The 18220-nt window shown below is 40.1% G+C and overlaps 1 protein-coding gene and 1 non-coding gene across 6 annotated transcripts in view; both read right to left on the reverse strand.

The window, feature by feature from the left end:
* Positions 1 to 18220, reverse strand: part of ANKDD1B (ankyrin repeat and death domain containing 1B) — a 29002-nt gene that overhangs the window by 9078 nt on the left and 1704 nt on the right. For 2 of the 5 annotated variants that reach the window (XM_035310372.1, XM_035310370.1), the window contains exons 2-11: positions 15054 to 15157; positions 12939 to 13037; positions 10989 to 11087; positions 10792 to 10896; positions 8952 to 9050; positions 7210 to 7308; positions 6183 to 6281; positions 5153 to 5251; positions 3986 to 4084; positions 340 to 438 (exon numbers count right to left, since the gene is read on the reverse strand). In XM_035310372.1, coding sequence (XP_035166263.1) covers positions 340 to 438; positions 3986 to 4084; positions 5153 to 5251; positions 6183 to 6281; positions 7210 to 7308; positions 8952 to 9050; positions 10792 to 10896; positions 10989 to 11087; positions 12939 to 13037; positions 15054 to 15157 — 1001 coding nt within the window. The remainder of the gene's footprint in view (positions 1 to 339; positions 439 to 3985; positions 4085 to 5152; positions 5252 to 6182; positions 6282 to 7209; positions 7309 to 8951; positions 9051 to 10791; positions 10897 to 10988; positions 11088 to 12938; positions 13038 to 15053; positions 15158 to 18220) is intronic. The other 3 variants (XM_035310371.1, XM_035310373.1, XM_035310374.1) reach the window with 3 other exon arrangements.
* On the reverse strand, positions 2854 to 2927 carry TRNAN-GUU. The gene has a single exon. It is a non-coding gene; the product is annotated as a tRNA-Asn (tRNA).

Consider the following 18220-nt stretch of genomic DNA (forward strand, 5'->3'; position numbering starts at 1 on the left):
AAACAGAGGTAACACTAGTTTCATAAAGCTTTACTCTTATCAGGACAGCATTGTATATAGAAATTATTTTTTTTAATGATTAAATGGCTGGATTTTGCTCATGGTGTGTTTCATCACATCTGAGCTCAAAAACAGCTCTTGGCCAAAGCCATTCCAGACCTTTGCAAGCTGCAGGTAAGGCAGCGTTAAAAGCAGACTTCCTTTGTAACAGCTAACTTTTGGCTGCACTCATTTTATGAAGGATGACTGGAAACATGTGTTTCCTGTATCTCTGGGAAGAAGATTATAAAGCAAAATATAAAACTACATATTCTTGCATGTGTGAGGAGTGTCATCTACCTTATCCATGGTCTTGAGGTCACAGCCTGCCTTCAGCAACATTTCCACCAGCTCCACATTGCCAAGATCAGCCGCCAGATGCAGAGGAGATTCCTGCCTCTGAAATTAATAACAGCAAATAAATACAATAAACCAAAGTCCCCATAGGGGAAAAAATGCATACAATCTGAATCTACAAAAGATTCACAACAAGAGATGGCCCTGACTAGAAAATACTGGACAAAACAAAAGCATTTAACTTTCCAATGATCTAACTACTGGCTTTGTTTCGGGCAAACAAGAAAGCATCTGGGATCTCTGCAGAAAAAGCAGACGAGCTCCAGCTGGGTCAGGACAAAGCTGCTGCTATGTACCTCTAACAGATTGTAATGTGAGGACTTCTTGCTCTACCCTCTTAAAACAAGGTGTTCTGGATAGAGTGATTCATGCAAGTGCCAACTGCCATGCTTTCCTCTCAAGTAATTTTTCCCTGCTAAATTTCATGCAAAAACAACTGGACAACCATGATTTTCAACAGTACATTGTGCCACAGTCTATGACAGGGTTTCATAGCCAGCCCTGCCACAATATGATGATATGGAGTGTCCAGTGAATCTTAAATTACAATAAAATTAAATGAAACAAAACAAAACAAACTTTACAAAAGACCAAATCATTAACATAAAGTACAGGTGAAGGAACATTCAGTTTCAAGTCTAACCTTTTGGCCTGAAATTAGGGTTTTGTGGTCTTCATTTACCCAAATAAAACCCATTTATTTACCCTTCTACAGAATGTCAGTAAGAAACTAGCAGCAAGTGCCCTGGGGAGTTGAGCAGTCTAGTAATAAAAATGCATTTCCTATTCACTAAGAAGTATTTGCCTCTTGCTCTTTTCTTTTACTACTTGCACTTACAGGAAAGTATTCCAGATGTTTATGGGCATAATGCAGCAGCATGCTGTGTTCTCATTTATGGAAACCTTGTGTAGCTGGACATGTCCCTTTGCACGTTTCACATGATACAGCATCCTTTTTAAATTGAGGGGTTTGTGACTGTCCTGCTTTCAGCTGGGATAGAGTTAACTTTCTTCCTAGTAGCTGGTATGGTGCTATGTGTAGGATGAGAACAATGCTGCTAACACGCTGAAGTTTCAGTTGTTGCTGAGCAGTGCTTATGCTAAGCCAAGGCCTTCTCAGCTTTTCATGCTGCCCTGCCAGCAAGGAGGCTGGGGGTGCACAAGGAGCTGGGAGAAAGAAGAAGCTGGTTGGAGAAGCCTTTTCACCTTTAGAGAAGTATTAAATCCCACCTTAACTTCAGTGTGGTGGGGTCAAACACTGTGACCTTACACACCAAGAGAACCAGCCACAAGGGTTCCATGTAAAGTCTCACAGGAGCTCTTTTGGGAATACACATGACCTCATATAAATTAACCTTCTGAAGTTAAATGCACCATGGGTTGGGACAAATTACAGATTCCTTGGAGACTATTTCTGGCTAGTATGGCAGGGAGCACCCCTGTCTGTCAGGTGGGAGACTGGGCTGTGACTTGCGTGGGCCTCAGCAGCCCTGGTGGGACAGTCTCTCTCTGTCTCTTCCAAGACCTTTGGGCAGCAGCCCAACAGGACCATGCCAGGCCTCAGCACAGCGTCAGAAGTTCCTGTGTTTCACCAGAGCAGGCAGGACTCCCTTCCTTCAAATGGTGCATGGGGTCAGTGGCATTACGTGCCTGTTCAGGCATGAAACCCCAAGCTATGGGTGACAAGAATGGCCTGGGGCACCTGCACAGCTCCTCCAAGCAGCCTGCCACCCACTGATCTGTCGCCTGGGGACATGTTCCTGGTTACATTCCCAATGAGTTGTGTAACCTTACAAGCAATAATCAGAATCGCAACACACACACCAGTGCAAATAGTCTGATTATGCAAGATAACCAAGAGGCCTTATAACAGGGCTGTCAAGACCTATTTTCCTGGAGAACAGGAAAGGTAGGCGCCATTCTTTTCTCTCTCCACAAAACATTTTCTCATTTTTCTCAGAAGAGAAAAGCGGAAAAGATGGCTTTCTCCATGAGATGGTTCTTGGACCGTGGGGACAGCAGCTGTGAAGGGCCCAAATACCACATGAAGCTCAAGGCTAATGCCTTTGTCATAGCTCCTACAGGCAAAGCAAAACAGAGTAGTAAACAACACACAAAGAACAAAAACTGAAAACAAGTTGACAAAGGGATCAAGCATGGAAACGTGAGGGAGTGTGTGAATTGGCAGCCACAGTAAATACATGGCATCAGCAAGTAGATTAACAGAGAGGAAGGCATCCAGAATCTGAGGGGATTCATGGTTGGTGGTGCTCTACAGAGATGTGGACAACAACCTCCAGACACATTGCAGAAGTGTCCCACGATCCATGAGAGTGGGCAGACCTGCAAGTATGGAGAACTTCTCTCCCTCCATGGTGGGGGCCATGATGTTGTGGATCAGCCAAGTGGCCAAAGGCCATGCACCTGTGTCCCCACCTGCAGGAAAATGGGCACCCGCGTCCCTGGGTGGGTTTGAACCACCATCCTTTCGGTTAACAGCCGAACGCGCTGACCGATTGCGCCACAGAGACCTGTGACACCCCTCCTGAGGGTGATGCTGTGGGGAAGGGAGGACACGCAGAGTCACAGATATTGCCTCAGTCACCTTGGGTCATCCACCTGGCTGTGTCCCCTCCCTCCTCCTGGGCATCCCAGCCTCCTTGCAGCAGGGCAGAGCGAGGAGCAGAGAAAGCCCTGATTCTGTGCAATCACTGCTCCGTGACAGCTAAAACACTGCTGCTGTTTTAGCCACAGATCCAAAACTTGCATTATGTGGGCTGCTATGAAGACATTTAACTCCACCCCGGCCAGACCCAGCACACTGAGAGAGCAGCATACATCCAAAGAACAGAATAATGCTCCATCTTCCATTAGGGAGCTCTTATTGTTCTTTCAGTGCACTAATCTTCATGGGATTTCATGCTTTCTTAATGAGAAAGGCTGGAGGGAACCTCACAAATCTAGAATGACATAGCTAGATCTGTCTAGAACTGCCATTAATTAACAGGTCCTGAGTTGACCAAGCTTGTGTGCACTGTACTAGTTTTCAGCTGGATAACTTGAGGTTATGAGAGCCCAAAAGTGTGCCAGAGGTCTCTCTCTGTGTATAGCTTGGGAAATGTGCACTTGTCAGAGTTATTGTGAGGGGAAAAAACAGATCTGCCAGACCACGGACAGTCTGCACTGTGCTTACCTCTACAATCAGGTTTGAGACATTGCTGTCATGTTTTATGCATGAGTCATACCACTTGAACAATAAATTAATCCAAATATTTTCCGAGTATATAACATTTTGCTATCTGTACTTGCACAAATACTACTAGCACAGCATGTACCAGTGATGAATACATATGCACACACACAAAAATATAAAGGGGAAACTGTCTGTTCCTTTCTGGTTTTGTTTTTTTTGTTGCTGTTGTTTTGTTTCTGGGGAGGAGTGTATTTTCCTTTGCTTTTCTTTTTCATTTTTTTGCACCTTGAGCTCATGAGGAGGGAAAAAATGAGGGGGGGGGGCGGGGGAAGAAGCAAAATCCACATAATCTCCTCTTAAGCAGTGAAGTTGTTATTAATTCCCAATTTTTCTTACATGATTTAAGAAGTTTATATCATGATTAGCATCCAAGAGCGTTTTTACTACCGGCAGATGATTATTGATGACTGCTAAATGGAGCGGAGAATTCTTCTGCTGTGGAGGGAAAGCAACAAGCTTAGACGATTAGGTGCATGTATTAGAAGTCCATTCAAGCAAGGAAGAGTTCCTTGCTAAAACTCACCCTTGCCGACGGGACGCAGGGCATGCTCCTGCAGAGCTGCAGGGCTGCAGACAAGGCACCCCAGGGCACGCAGCAGTGCCAGAGGTCCTGCTACGAGCATCCCTCTGCTGCTCCTGCTGCAGCTCCAGCAGCTAGTGAGCAAACACCACTGAGGAAGCTGCAGCTGCTGAGAGCACCATGCACAGCAGCGTGCTGCCATGCATCATCACAGCAAGGCATTGTACACATCCATACTGTGCTGCGCTGCTGGCCTCGGCTGAGAGTGAGGAGTTCGGTTCAGCGTTTGTGTTCCCTCAGAAAACTGGTTTTGCCCTTGTTTGAACAGGCTGGAGATAGAATAATTCTGAGATGAGTATGCAGCTGACAAAATCTACTTTCCAGGAATAAACTCCTGTAGCATACTGCTACTGTAGATATCCTTCATAATAATCTGGCTTGCTGGAGTAATTATAAAAAGCAAGTTTTAGCTAGAAAGAAATTAAGTTTTTATATTTGAGTGATTATTCATGAAAATAACTGGGGCGCAGGTCCAACACCAGTCACTATTCAACCAGCAGATTGGCAAGATCACTTTGCTTGTTGTACCTGTGACTCATCAGTTTCTGTTAAATACAGCTAAAAAATAATTCCATACCAGTGCCAGACACCAGCTCATTAATCTTTATAAACCACAACCATTTCTCTGGGGCTACAGAAAAATAAATAAAGCTCGCACACAGTGCTCAACTGGAAACATTTCCAAAACCTCAGTTACAGTTTTATGAGTTGCTTCAGCTACAGAAAGCCAATGAGAACCACCAGTGCAAAAACAGACTGGTCTTTAAAATAAATCATATCAGTCACATTACACATCAGGCAAAATACAGTAAAAATACTAAAGGAACTACTCGGCCTTATTCGGTATCTGAATTCCCAAGGAAGTCTATAAAGACAGGGCGCACTGAAGAAACATCAGGGAAGTTGTATTGATACACACTCACCTCAGGTTTAGGGACCAGATCAATATTCTTATCAATAAGAAAAGTAACCAAAGATAGATGTCCATTCTGAATTGCAATTTGTAATGCACTGCTGTTGTTCTGAAAGAAATGTTATTGACAAGAAATGTTGTTTGTTGTTGGGAAAAAATAAATAAACGGTACTGAAGATGATTACCAATACAGAATAACATTTCATTTATATTAGTGTTATTAGCCTCCTGTCCACACCTGCAAAAAAAGGCCTCCCTTTGGTAAAATGATGTAAATGTATGAAGTAGGCCACCAGTTACAGCTACATGTTTTTGTAAACACTGGAGGGCTTTCCTGTTGTTACCACAATGCAACAAATATGCAGAAAACATCAGTACTCTGTGGTCCTTTTCAGTCTTTATTGGCAAAGATAAATTCAGCATTGTCAGCTTTGTTGGGGGCATGGGCTACAACAATCCCAATGTATCTCCTGTTAGTTCAGATTGACTTTTAACAAGCCATTACCGTTACATAACACATTAAGAAAAAAAAATCAATAGAAAATGTTCTCTTAATAATTCTGCTAAAACAAACAAGCTCTCACTCTGCTGGAATCACAGGCTTCGCTGCAAATTCTTGCAACAGGCATGCCAAGGCCATTTAACACATCTGAGCCGGACTGGAGTTCAGGAACCAGATGTGGGGAACAGATTTGTCATCAGTTCAGTCATATAAGCTGCCAAAAATGAGGCTTTTCAATTACCCTACATGGTTACATTTCCTAGCCATGTTTTACTATTCAATAGACAGTAGATAAAAAAGTCCCACAACATTATTCTGCCAAATATATCTATGCTACATTTCTTCCACAATTAACATTCTTTGCATTCCCAACTTTATATACAAATATAAATACATGTATGTATATATCCACGCACCATTTCATAAAAATAAGCAGAGCAAATACACTGTGAGTACACACAGCAGAGAGAAGATAAAGCCATTCCCACAGCCCAGGATGTGCCAGCAGCAGCGTGCTGAAGGGATTTTGTGTACATACATGCGTTAAAATGTTGATGTCACTCCCTGCTTCCAGTAACAGCTCAGCACATTTTTCATGACCGCCTTCAACAGACAAGTAAAATGGTGTTTCTCCATTCTAGACCAAAAGAGAAAAAAAAAAAATCCTGTTCCAATTTAAGCCATGTAGTTATAAATATTACAATGTTACAACACTACGCAGGTTACTTTATCAGGCTCGTCCAGCTCAATAAAGAAGGGGAGATGGTCACAAGAGCGTATAACCTGAATGCTCCCAAGTCAACACTTCAGTGAAATGGCAGCTCACCAACAATTAAGTGATGGGTGACAATTATGTTGATATACATAAGGCAAAGTGTAAAATACAGATAACTATTTCACCTGTCCTGGTTGTTCTCCTTTTAGAGAACATTACAATCGACAGGCACAGAAATAAAGATGCTGGGAATAAATAGCTGCCGTTCAACACCAGCCAACACCACTTCCATGTCAGCACACTCCTGGTACTGGTTTCTGTCAGTCTAGTGACATGGATTTCTGACTGATGTGCAGAATTAACACCTATATTAATCAAATCTTGGAAACAGGTGGGTTTCACATTTCAAAAGGACTCCTCTGCCTCAACCTTGGACAGCTGGAAAACAAACAAACAAACAAACAAAAACAGACTAGCTGGATAAGAGAGAAACCCTCTGCCCATAAGCTTTTTGCTGAAAAAAAAAAAAAGGAAGAGGAGAGCCTTGGCAAGGAGTGGCTATCCCTTACTCCTTTCTCCTGCTGGACCATTTCCTTCTACAAATAAATAGGGCATGCGAAATGGAGAGGAGGTCATTGCATGAGGAACAGAGGACAGAGCAAGAGACATTGAAGAAGATAGCGGAGCTGAATTTTTTGGAGAAGGGACAATGAAACAGGACACAAACACAGTAGGAAAGCAGCTGAACTAATTAATTCTATTCAGTGGAAAAAATATTCCTTTAAAGTGTGATTTGTGATTTTTTTTTCAAATCTCTAACTTTATTTCCTTCAGTAATTTCTGTCCTCACCTGATTGAGGTCATTTATTTCCTCCCAGTGTTTGAGCAGAATTTCTACAACTTCACTGTGTCCATTTTTGGCTGCTAGATGCAAGGCTGTGTTTCCCTCCTTGAAATTAAAATGTCAAAGAAGATATTTTAGAACACAGAATAAACCCAAAACATTAAGAATAATATGCACTTAAACAAAGGCATTTGTCCTTCTGTCTTTTATATACAAGGTGGTGGTGGCAGACCTACAGCATGTTTCAAGAGCCAGGCCTATTTGAAAAGAGCATTTTCTCATGCACATAGTTGTGACCTTGCTGGTCTGAATGGTCGTTCATGCTCTGAAAACTGCAGTGTATTACTAGCAAAATAAATAAATAAATAAATAAAATAAAATAAAATAAAATAAAATAAAATAAAATCTTAACTTTTAAAGAAAGAATCAGAAGAAAACTTTGGTCACCATTTCCTGCATCAGTGAGGACGAAGATTAACAGAAAAAACCTAAGTAAATACATGTAATGCCGTCATGGCTTTGATGCCAATGCAGCAATCTTTAATCCTCTTCACCATCAGCACGATTCTTCATTAGCTAAGTGAGAAAAATATGGCATACCAGTAAGCAAACAGACATGAAGGGCAATCTAGATGATTATCAGTATCTACAGAACCTTCTGAGCTAAAGGACAGCGCAGCATAAGAACAAGTGTAAAAGTGGCTAGAAACAAACTGAAGATGGAAATTAGGAGAAGGATCCCAACCCTTAGAGAAAAGGGATTCCAGAACAGCTTTTCAATCACATTGCTAGTGAGGAAAAAAAATCCAAGTCTCTTTTAACAAAAAAAAGTATGTTTGTTATGGGATGGGTACAGATATTTCTAGCAACCCAGGAGTGGAGTTTCAGTCCTGTCTTGTTACCTTCTCATTCTGTAGGATTACAGAGCTTGCCTCCCATCACTGCTGCTCTACACATTCAGCCTGTTAGCTGTCTAGGACAAGGCTGTCTTTTAACCTTTGCTAGTAGACTGCTTAGCACAGCAGAGATCTGGGTTGAAATACAGCATTTAATGTTTTACCAGAAGACCAAAATGACAGCATGACTTTCTGAATGCTTGCTTACATGGCTCTATGAACACGATTTCTGACCTTTTCACCATTTTTTATATATGTGTCCTTGCAATGCCTCAGAGGCAGAGAAACACCAATGTGCTCATTCCACTAATAGTCATGTAAGGAATAAAGAAATTTAAAGGTGGAGTTTGAAAATTAGTAAGACACCTCGAAATGTAGAGTCAAAAGCAAACTCAATCAGATTCAGGCATTTATGCACTCCTGAAATATCCCCACACATGTTTATTTGCCTTCTGAAGTACTTAAATACCTCTGAAAAGTTAGTCACGCAGGACTCAGCAGTGGCACACAGACACAGCTGAGTGGAGTGAAGAAAATGGAAAACCTGATGTCCCAGTACAGAGGCTGGAACCTTCACCTCCAGACTTTCCCTGTTCTTCTGACAGGCAGCATACACCCAGTCTTGCTTTACATGAATTATTAATGCATACAGAAAAGGCCTCTGGCAACGGGACCAGAAGTTCCACTGTCTTCCCGTAATTACTGAAAAATCATCATTCTTGTGTTGCTGATGGTCCAATATATATCACTGCCAGCACAACGGCACCTGCACAGCGTATTCACATTGTTGGGTTGTGCAGTAACCACACTGAAACAAAGTAATCTCTCCTAAGCACAAAAAGAAAGCATTACCTGATCTTTTTCAGATGTGAACAGCTTTAGAGCAATCGAGTTATTTATCATGTCAACATGGCCTTTTTCAGATGCCAGAAGAAATGGCTTTCTACCTTTCTAGAAAATAATCATGGAAAAAAAAAAAAAAAAAAAAAAAAAAAAAAAAAAAGAATTATTAAAAGCTTCCAGTTACCAGATATATGACATATATATGTGCACCTTATTCTGCATAAACATTCATATATAATAATGATCAAGTTCATCAGCAGAAAAGTATGTATATAGGAGAAAAGCAAGAATTCTTAAAAAGCAAAATTTAGTAGTGCAAAAAATCCCAATGAGTTATACATCTTGTGTGTCCTGAAGAAAATATTTGAAAACTGATTGGAAATGGTAACAAATGAGGTATAAAGAGTGCTCAAAATATTTAATTCTTAATTATTCATGGTATTAAACTATTCATCAAAAGGACTGCTTTGTTAAATGCCTGAAAATGCTCAGAAGCAGGCACTAATAATTTATTTTCATGGCTTAACACACTTGATCTGAATTCTGCAAGCACAGGCCACAACAGCTGCGTCTCAGAAACTTCATCCAGGAGATGTGAATTTAGTGCTGTACACTGTTAGTTTTGTTGTTGTTTTTGTTGGTTGTTGGTGTTTTTTGTTTGTTTGTTTGTTTTGCTTGTTTGTTTGTAGGTGGTTAGAACTAACAAAAACATTTCCAACTATTTGCAACTCAACAGTGGAAAGTTATCCTGACACACAGTAATGCCACTGGTCAGATGGTGAGACCATCCTACCAGTTGTCAAAGGCTACCTGATAGTGACCAGTATTAAAAATCTAATAAAAAATGCAAGAAAATATAATTTTGATATAGCCTCAATATAGAGAAGACTCCTTGAAGGCCTAAACCAAAGGGGTTTGTTTTGTTAAATAAACTCTTCTCAATGTCAGCCTTGTCACGTGTAGACAGAATTCAGTCGATACAAATAAAGGCTCAAAAAGAGCATGGGAAGAGTTGCTCTTTTTGCGACAGATCCTATGAGAATATTTTTCTTCCTGTAAAGATACAATACCCTACCTAGCTAAGCAAGCCTTCAAAGCAAGATCCCAACAGAGTGCGAAGGAAAAATACAGGCATAGCAAAGCACGATGAGGACGAGGCCCTGGCACTGTCAAAGTGTAGAAGCAGCCCTGAAGGAAGGCTGCATGTGGTTTATACTCCACTGGTGGAAGAAGCCTTCATCGTCAGCAATGGACAAAACCGACCCACTAGTACTGAACCCATCAGAGGAACATGTGGAACCTCTGCCAGGCATTATAGAAAAGGCAGCCACATCCATGGGCAGGGTGCACAGGGAGATACCAGAGGAAACATGAGAGGACGCACAGGCGGAGGTGTGAGAGGATGCAAGGGAGGAGATGCAGGGGGACACACACCTCCAGGGGTGGGTGCTCATGGAGGAACCCTGGACCAGAGCAGAGAAAAAAAGAAAGAGGATCAGCAAAAAGAAAACCACCGTGGACAGACCCCAACCCCTTCTGCCTCCCGTCACCTCACCAATGGGCCTGCGCAAAGGGGAGCAAGGGAGGAGAGGCCTCTAGAGCTCACCTCAGGCAGGCAAGCAGGGAGGAAAGGTATTTTCTTTATGTGCCTTCCAGGCAGTTTGTCACACTTGTTTCTCAATACCCAAACTAGTAATTAAATGTTTATGCAAGCCATAATAAATTTAATTTTGTTGGAACTCCCAAGCCAAGATTGTTTTGCCCACAACAGATGCCTTACAACATTAAAAATAAACAGGAAAAGAAGAAGAAGAAGAAGAAGAAAAAAAAATACAAAAACATATTGTACCCCATCAGGCTTGTTCAAGTCAGTCAGATGAAGATCTTGGAGAAAATAATCAACTATTTTAACACTGTTGTTCTGGGCTGCAAAGTGTAGTGCATTCATTCCTTCCTGAAAAACCGCAAGCAACTCTGTAAGAACAGGTTTGATTTTTTCCCAACACTAACATGTTTACAGTTGATAAAAACTTGTCATCAACACACCTCATTCTTAGCCTTTTGATCAGCGCCTGCTTTAACTAATTTTCGCATTACATCCAGATTTCCAGTCCAAGCTGCAAGATGAATCACTGTCAGGCCGTGCTTTAAATAAAATGAAAAAGTCAGAAATTACCACCAAAATAAATCCCGCCAAATTTATTGGATCTTTTTGATTAATGCAGTGTACAAGCGGGGTCTGCTCCACAGGCACTAGACCATCAGCATTATCACCTGGCTGTGTGAGTGGGGTTCGTCTCACTTAAATTACACTAGAGGCTTAGCCTCCCCCTCTCCTGGCTGAAGGCCTGGCATCTCCAGACAAGGACCCTTTTCTAGGATGGAGGGGTGAAACACTACCCCAGAATGTTTCTGTCTCTCCAGAAACTGTGTGATGACCTGAGGGAGTCAGTTCTGGGCGCAGTGAATTACATTTTGGGTTATAAAGTGTAACAACCCTATTTCCGTGAGTCACCATGATTTTCCAGTTAGCTCTCTTCTTAAAGGTTTATTTTCTTCTCCCAAATTCTCATAAGAGTTTTTCTTCACAGCATGTTCATTCTATTTCTTATCAACTGCAATATCAATCCAACTGCCAAAAAGTACATGAATCACCGTCAAAGATAACACCTATTGTCATAATAATTAAGCTCTATGTGCTAAATATAATGGAGTGTTTCCAATAATGTTTGAATAAAGATGATTAGCAGCATCTAGGAATTAAAAACAGCCACTAATTAAAAGGCAATCCTTAATTAGAGTAAGATTCTGAGTGTTTAACAGAACCCCAGCATTGGAGGGAAGGTTTATAGGGAAGGTTCCCAAGCCAGCTTCAATGCATCCTACCAAGCTACTAAAAACAAAACAAAATAATGATAATAATAATAATAATAATAATAAATAATTAAAAAACATAAAAATGCTCTGAATCACCTTAATGCCTGAGCAAATCTGAAAAATAATTTGCCATGAAGAAAAAAGCAGTGCCTTCCTTCTCTGTGGGACACTCACTGGCCAGGCAGCGCAGGACAATTCTCCCAAGCACATGAAACAGGGATGAACAGTGGGTGGCCACTTTCCTACACTGCAAGTGAGCACCAAGGCCAGAAGCTTCCAGCTACTGGCACGGACAGGTCTCTCTCGTCTGATTTTCATTCTGACAGAAAATAACAATGACGAAACTTTCTCCCTCCCACTGGTCCCTCCAGCATGGAATTTGTCTTTTAAAAAAATAAATAAACACTGCAGCATATGGTGGATAAGAAGAGAGAAGCAAGTGGTGTGTGTGTGTGTGTGTGTAAATGATTAATCTATTTTCATTACTCAGGATGAAATACATGTGTAACTCATATTATATAACAACTAAACAAATAGCTTCTCTGGAAACAAACTGCAGTTCACTGGAAAACTCCTAGCTTGAATGACCTGTTTACTCATAACATGGCATGCGTTTGGTCATGGCATCTGAATAAAACCTGTGCTGTGAATCGCCATCTGGCCCAGCCAAATTAGCCATCAACTGCTCAACTCCGTAAGTCTTGGAGGCTGCAGAGGAGCCGACAGTTTTGCATTATGCTGCTCACAGCTGAAAGGGGGAAGGGAACACGAGCAGTCACTTTCCGATCTCCCGGTTATCTCTGGGTCTAATTTTTACTTATAGTGATTACTTTCATATACAAGTGGCCAATGATTAATATGTAGCTACCACAGAGACCGAGTGTTTGTGCAACAACCGTTGTTCTTACACATACATTTGATATTGCCAATGGTCTGGGCAATATTTATTTATTATTATTATTTTTTTTTCATTCAAATGCATGCAGTCTTGAAAAACAGAAGCATTTATAAGCAACCACCTAACTTTGCGAAATGCAGGCCGTAAAGAAAATATTTCCCTTTATGTTTCCCCTAAGGTGTTGCTGCACTCTGTGAATCCAGAGATGTAGAACAGCTCACCTGATCTGCCATATCAAGTCTAGCTTTGTGATGGAGAAGAAAATCCACTGCAGATGTATGGCTTCTTGCAACAGCAAAATGCAATGCTGTGCGCTTCAGCTGAAATAAGCAAAGTTTTGATTGTCAGATCCACAAAACAGCTCTTTCCCTAATGTAAATGTCAGGATTTCTGAATCCTCTGATTATTAATTAAATTATCTGGTTAATATATACATACATTTGCATATTTGCCCTGTAACTTGTTCTTTGTCTGTATTTCTGTTCCCTTGGAGAGAATTTAGGTATTGATCGTAAAGATTTTGTGCAGAACCCAGCAGTGTAGTTACAGAGTTGTTGTATGTACCAAGATAATCCCTTCGCTGAAACGCACTGTCAAAGTGGGATTAAGTAATCATACACCGCCTAGAGGAGACGCATGCAGCACCAGAAGCACCCATCCATACTATTTTATTATATAGTTGGATTTGAAAAAGTTGAGGACTAGATTTACACAATTATATTTGCTTTTCACATCCTCCTCACATTTTACTGTATCTCTGCAACACATGATGAGGTTCCTCTCTCAATATTGAGTCACCTTCCCAGGCTGAGCCATTATCTATGCAAATGAAGGCTTCCACCTTGTGAACAGAGAGCAATTTTAAACAGATGAAACAGCTCAAGGCTTACCAGAAACATTTAATTAATTTTTCATTAAGGTAACTGATGGTGTGAATCTAAAAGAGATTGGTTAAAATGAATTAAACCTTGGTGGAAAGAGTTTCAGTTATAATTAAAGTGACCATAATTGGATTTAACATAATTCACTGAGACTTTCCATATGTGACATAAGCGTTTAACTTTAAAAGTCAGTTTGGATTTGTTCTGTTGTGCTTCTATGCAGATCAGCTGACTGATTCATTTATAACTCTACATGTACAGCTATATGAATTAAAAACATAAACAGGTGGGACTTATGCCAGGAAAAAATGCTTGCACAGAAATAGTTTTATCAGCAAAACTTAGCTTTTGGCAGCCTTGATTATTTGGCTTGGAAATACAATGGTTGGAAAAATCAACATAAATGCAAGAGCTGTTCTGCTAGTATAAGCTAAGCCCCTGCTAGGAGCATCAGTTAATGCAAAATATCCAAGCAGATACACTAACAAATATCATATCATAGACCTGATTTAAGGATGAGGGAGTAAAGATTCAGACTGTTGGACTGGAACTATATTTAGTTTAATTTCCCAAATTCTGGAAAACAGTAAGGAAACAAGAATATTTTGAGTGACTGGGTTCTGTGGTCACCTGCTATGTATTTATAGATGTATGTAATTAATTGGTACATGGTCACTGTTCAAGTCTACTCAAAATAAATCTTTGTCTCCATCTCCTTTTCACAAACAAAACAAGGAATGCAGCTTTACTTTCTCCTTGATTCCTCAGTGGGGAAAAATGCACATAAGCATAGGAAGCAATGTTTTTGCTTCCATGAGTAAAGTAATGTTAGGATGTTCATGAGCAAGTGATTTATACATAGCCACTGAGAGCAAACCGTTCTCCACAACTCCCACATAAATACTGAGACCTCTGTGTTGTCCAACTGCCTCTGATGCACAGCACTCTGCTTAGTTACTGTGAAATGTGTGTCCTCAGACTTTGGAGCTGGTATCAGCTAAGAAATGCATTCTTGTCTATTTATGGCAAATCTGAAACCTGATCTCAATGCGAAGCCAGAAGCTGTGGTAGAATGCTTCTGTGGTTCCATGCACACTGAGCAGTAACATTTCACACCAGTGTTGAAGTTTGTAATGTTAGCAGCACAATTTCTTTCTCAAAGTGACCATGAGATTAAGCTCTCCCCTTCTGAAAGATGGGGAAACCCACGGAATTAATTACACAAGAAGGCAGTCAATAACAGAGCAAGGGCCACAATTTAGAGGCCCTTAGGTCCTAATTTTATACACAGCCTAGTGGCTGAATTCAAAAACCTGGGAGTTGTGCTGCATGAAATCCTACAGTCCATACTGGACATGTGAAACACCTTCAGGATGGGGACCCACTTAGCTCTAGCTGGCTGGGCTTCCACTATGCAACCCCCTGAGCATTGCATTTTGGACACTTCATACTCACAGTATCTACAGCGTTTATATTTACACTCTTTTTAAACAGCTTTTCCATGGTTTCCAGATTGTTCATTTTAGCAGCACGTTGAAATTCTCTTTCATCTGGCAATACTGTATAAAGATATTTATAAAAAAAAAAAAAAAAAAAAGTATTACTAAAAAACAGCTTTAACAAACTTAAAGGACAGATGCTGTTCTAACCTTCTGTTATTTGTCCTGGTTTCATACTTTATGTGAATCATTTGCTTTTCAAAATGGAAGTGTTTCAGGATTATATTTTTTTCCTCTAGAGACATCTGGCTGATGTTTCTAGTCTCAATTTTTAAGTGCAAACAGAAGTAGGCTTATCGCAGCACAGACTACCATTATTTGCACTGCTCACAGCAACAAGAGTTCACTTATGAAGCTTCTGCCATCTAAATGGGTCTCAAGGCATTTTATAAGCCTATCAATGAACAGTACAAACTCTAGCATTTATTTCCTGTTCTTGGAAAAGCTGTTATTTTGCAACAGAGCACACCACCAGAATACATTAAAATGTGTAGCAGTGACCATGCCTCAACTGTATAGGAAAAATCAAACCAAAACAACAACAAACACAAACAAGCAAAACCAAACAAAACTAAAACAAAACAAGCAACACAAAAACCAGAAGGTTTGCACGACAAAATGTGAATACTTGAACTCAAAATTTGGCTTGAATGGGGAATTTACTATTAAGTCGGGGCCTTCCTTTAATGCTTCAACCCAAAAATGAACATCTGTTCAGTCAACTGAAGTAGATGCAGCATGCATATGGACAGCTGTAACAAAACACCAAATATTTAGTGACCTTGGAAAATAAAATACCAGTGTCTGATAATGAATTTAGCCAACTTAGAGGTCAGACTATTTGTCTATCAGCATGTTTCTGTCTTAACATTTAATTCAGTACTTTGGAGAAATTAGGGTATCAGTTTTAAGATATTCTTAATTCAGTAGCATGTCACACTCAAAATGTTATTCACTTAGATACCTTCCTTCTAGAATATTTTGACCTAGAAGCTAAGAAGGCTGCTTGCCTAATGATATTGACAAGGAAGACAGTATTCTCTGTCAAACTAGGAACTGCAGCAATTATTTCATCCTTAGAGGCCTCTCATGCAAATCTGTCCCACTGTATTATGCCTAAGTTCATTAACGACTAATGAAAATATGGCTGCAGAGTATGCTAAAGAAAATCAGTATGGCAGTCACTTAATTGCATCTTATGTATTATCTGTGATTATAATCTTGGTGGAAATAACCACAGTTGTACTGTACAAAACAAACTAGAAACCAAACTGGACAGTTCCAAAATGGTTTCCAGCTTTTTCATGACACTAGCCAAGCACCTCAAACAACAAAAGCATCCTCCCAGATGTCTCTTGAAATCACAGAAGTGTTTTTCTTGTCTTATAAAAAGAGGGCAAAGACCATAAAAATAAACCGATGAGAATAAAAATAAATCACTGGACTGAATAGTTATATAATAATACTGCTATAGACTACTGTGTTAGCTTTCAAGCATTAAAGGCAATACCCAGCTTTCACACCAAAATAGTGGCATGTCATTATAATAGAGTGGTCACACCCAGTCAGGGCAAAAGTTCCTTTGCACCAATATTCTGCCTGTAGCAATGGCTGGCAGAAGATCCTTTGAGGAGACTATAGGAACTGGACAATGCTAAGGTGATGTTTCCCCAGAATACTTGTCTGGACTCATACAAAACAAACAGTTATCATAGAGTTAATCCTACTTCCTTGATTTCTCTGTGTCTAAAACACATTATTTCCAAGTTCTCAGACAGACCATGTGTCAGGGGAGTTGCATTCAGCTGGCATCTTTGACAAGGAGAGTGGCTGGCAGCAAAATCAGCGTTGTGAACAGTGGTCTTAGCAGAATAAATGCCTCACTTGTAGTTTTCATCATCTATACCCAGAATTAAGTATTTCCACTGCCTTCATTTCAAACATGGGTAACAAATGGTTGTAGGATATCTTGTTCAAAGCAAGTTTGTGGCAAATGTGGAAATAAAACTTTCTGCAACAAAAAAACTGCAATTAGTTACAGTTCTGCCACGTTCATTCCTATTGTCTGCTGATGAACATTTGCATATGTGCCTTATGTGAAGATGCAAAGATAAATGCTGCTGCATCCCAGGGCATTCAGGAACAATCCCAGCAGTTTACTTACTCTGCCTTCAAGAAACAAGAGGAAGCAGTGCTTTTATTTTATTTTATTGTTTCTGCACAGCAAGGACAGTTTTGCTTTTAGCTCAGACAAAGAATTGAACACTGATTTTTCTCTCCTGTGTGGAAGTCATGAACTGGAAATACACTGTTAAAAATTACTTTTCCCCCCCCCCAAGGTTTTATGTTTCTTAGCAGTCTCTCTTTCTTAATACTTCTTAGAGAATTAAGAACAGCAGCAATCTAGACACACCACTGTGTTCACTTTCTGCGCAATATTTTGCTGCTTTTGCAAAATGATTTTTTTCATGCATGAAATTACAAGAGCATAGGGCTGTCAGACTACAGATTTATGGAAGCTTTCTATCTAAGCTGTGGTCTCTAGAATTTGGCACTCCTTGCATTATTACTAATCACTTGATTTTTAAGCAGAGGCAGCAATCCACTAACCTTTTGCAGCTGTCAGTCATTTTGAGTTGTTTTCCTTCACTTCTTCCCAAAAGTTTGACTCAATGCCTTAGAGGTTTCATAAGAAGTTACATTTTATTTTCAATTTTACATTTGAGTTAAGTAAAATATTAATTTTAACAGCTGATTTGCTTTGCAGACAGTCCTATCTACAAAGAATACATACTAAGATTTAATACAGAGTGCTGAATAACCCAAACTTTCTTTTCTCTTGGGAAGGCAAGTAAACAGGCAGCTTACTTCAACTTTCAGTTGACCTGAAAACAGAAAGTCCTCCTCAACAGCAACTCGAGTTTTGAAATATCTTCAATTTCCTCATATTCAAGCCTTATTTCACAGTAGGTGGCTTTGATCCATCTTTGAGTAACAGAACGACCAAGGACTGCTTCCACTAAAGTGAAAAAGTGAACTGTAGATTTCACTACTCACAGATGGGATCATAAGGAATTTATACAATAAATCTTTCCCTCTTTCCCCCTACTTTTATATTCCTCT

The sequence above is a fragment of the Oxyura jamaicensis genome, chromosome Z (genome assembly GCF_011077185.1).
Source record: "Oxyura jamaicensis isolate SHBP4307 breed ruddy duck chromosome Z, BPBGC_Ojam_1.0, whole genome shotgun sequence".
Lineage (NCBI taxonomy): Eukaryota > Metazoa > Chordata > Aves > Anseriformes > Anatidae > Oxyura > Oxyura jamaicensis.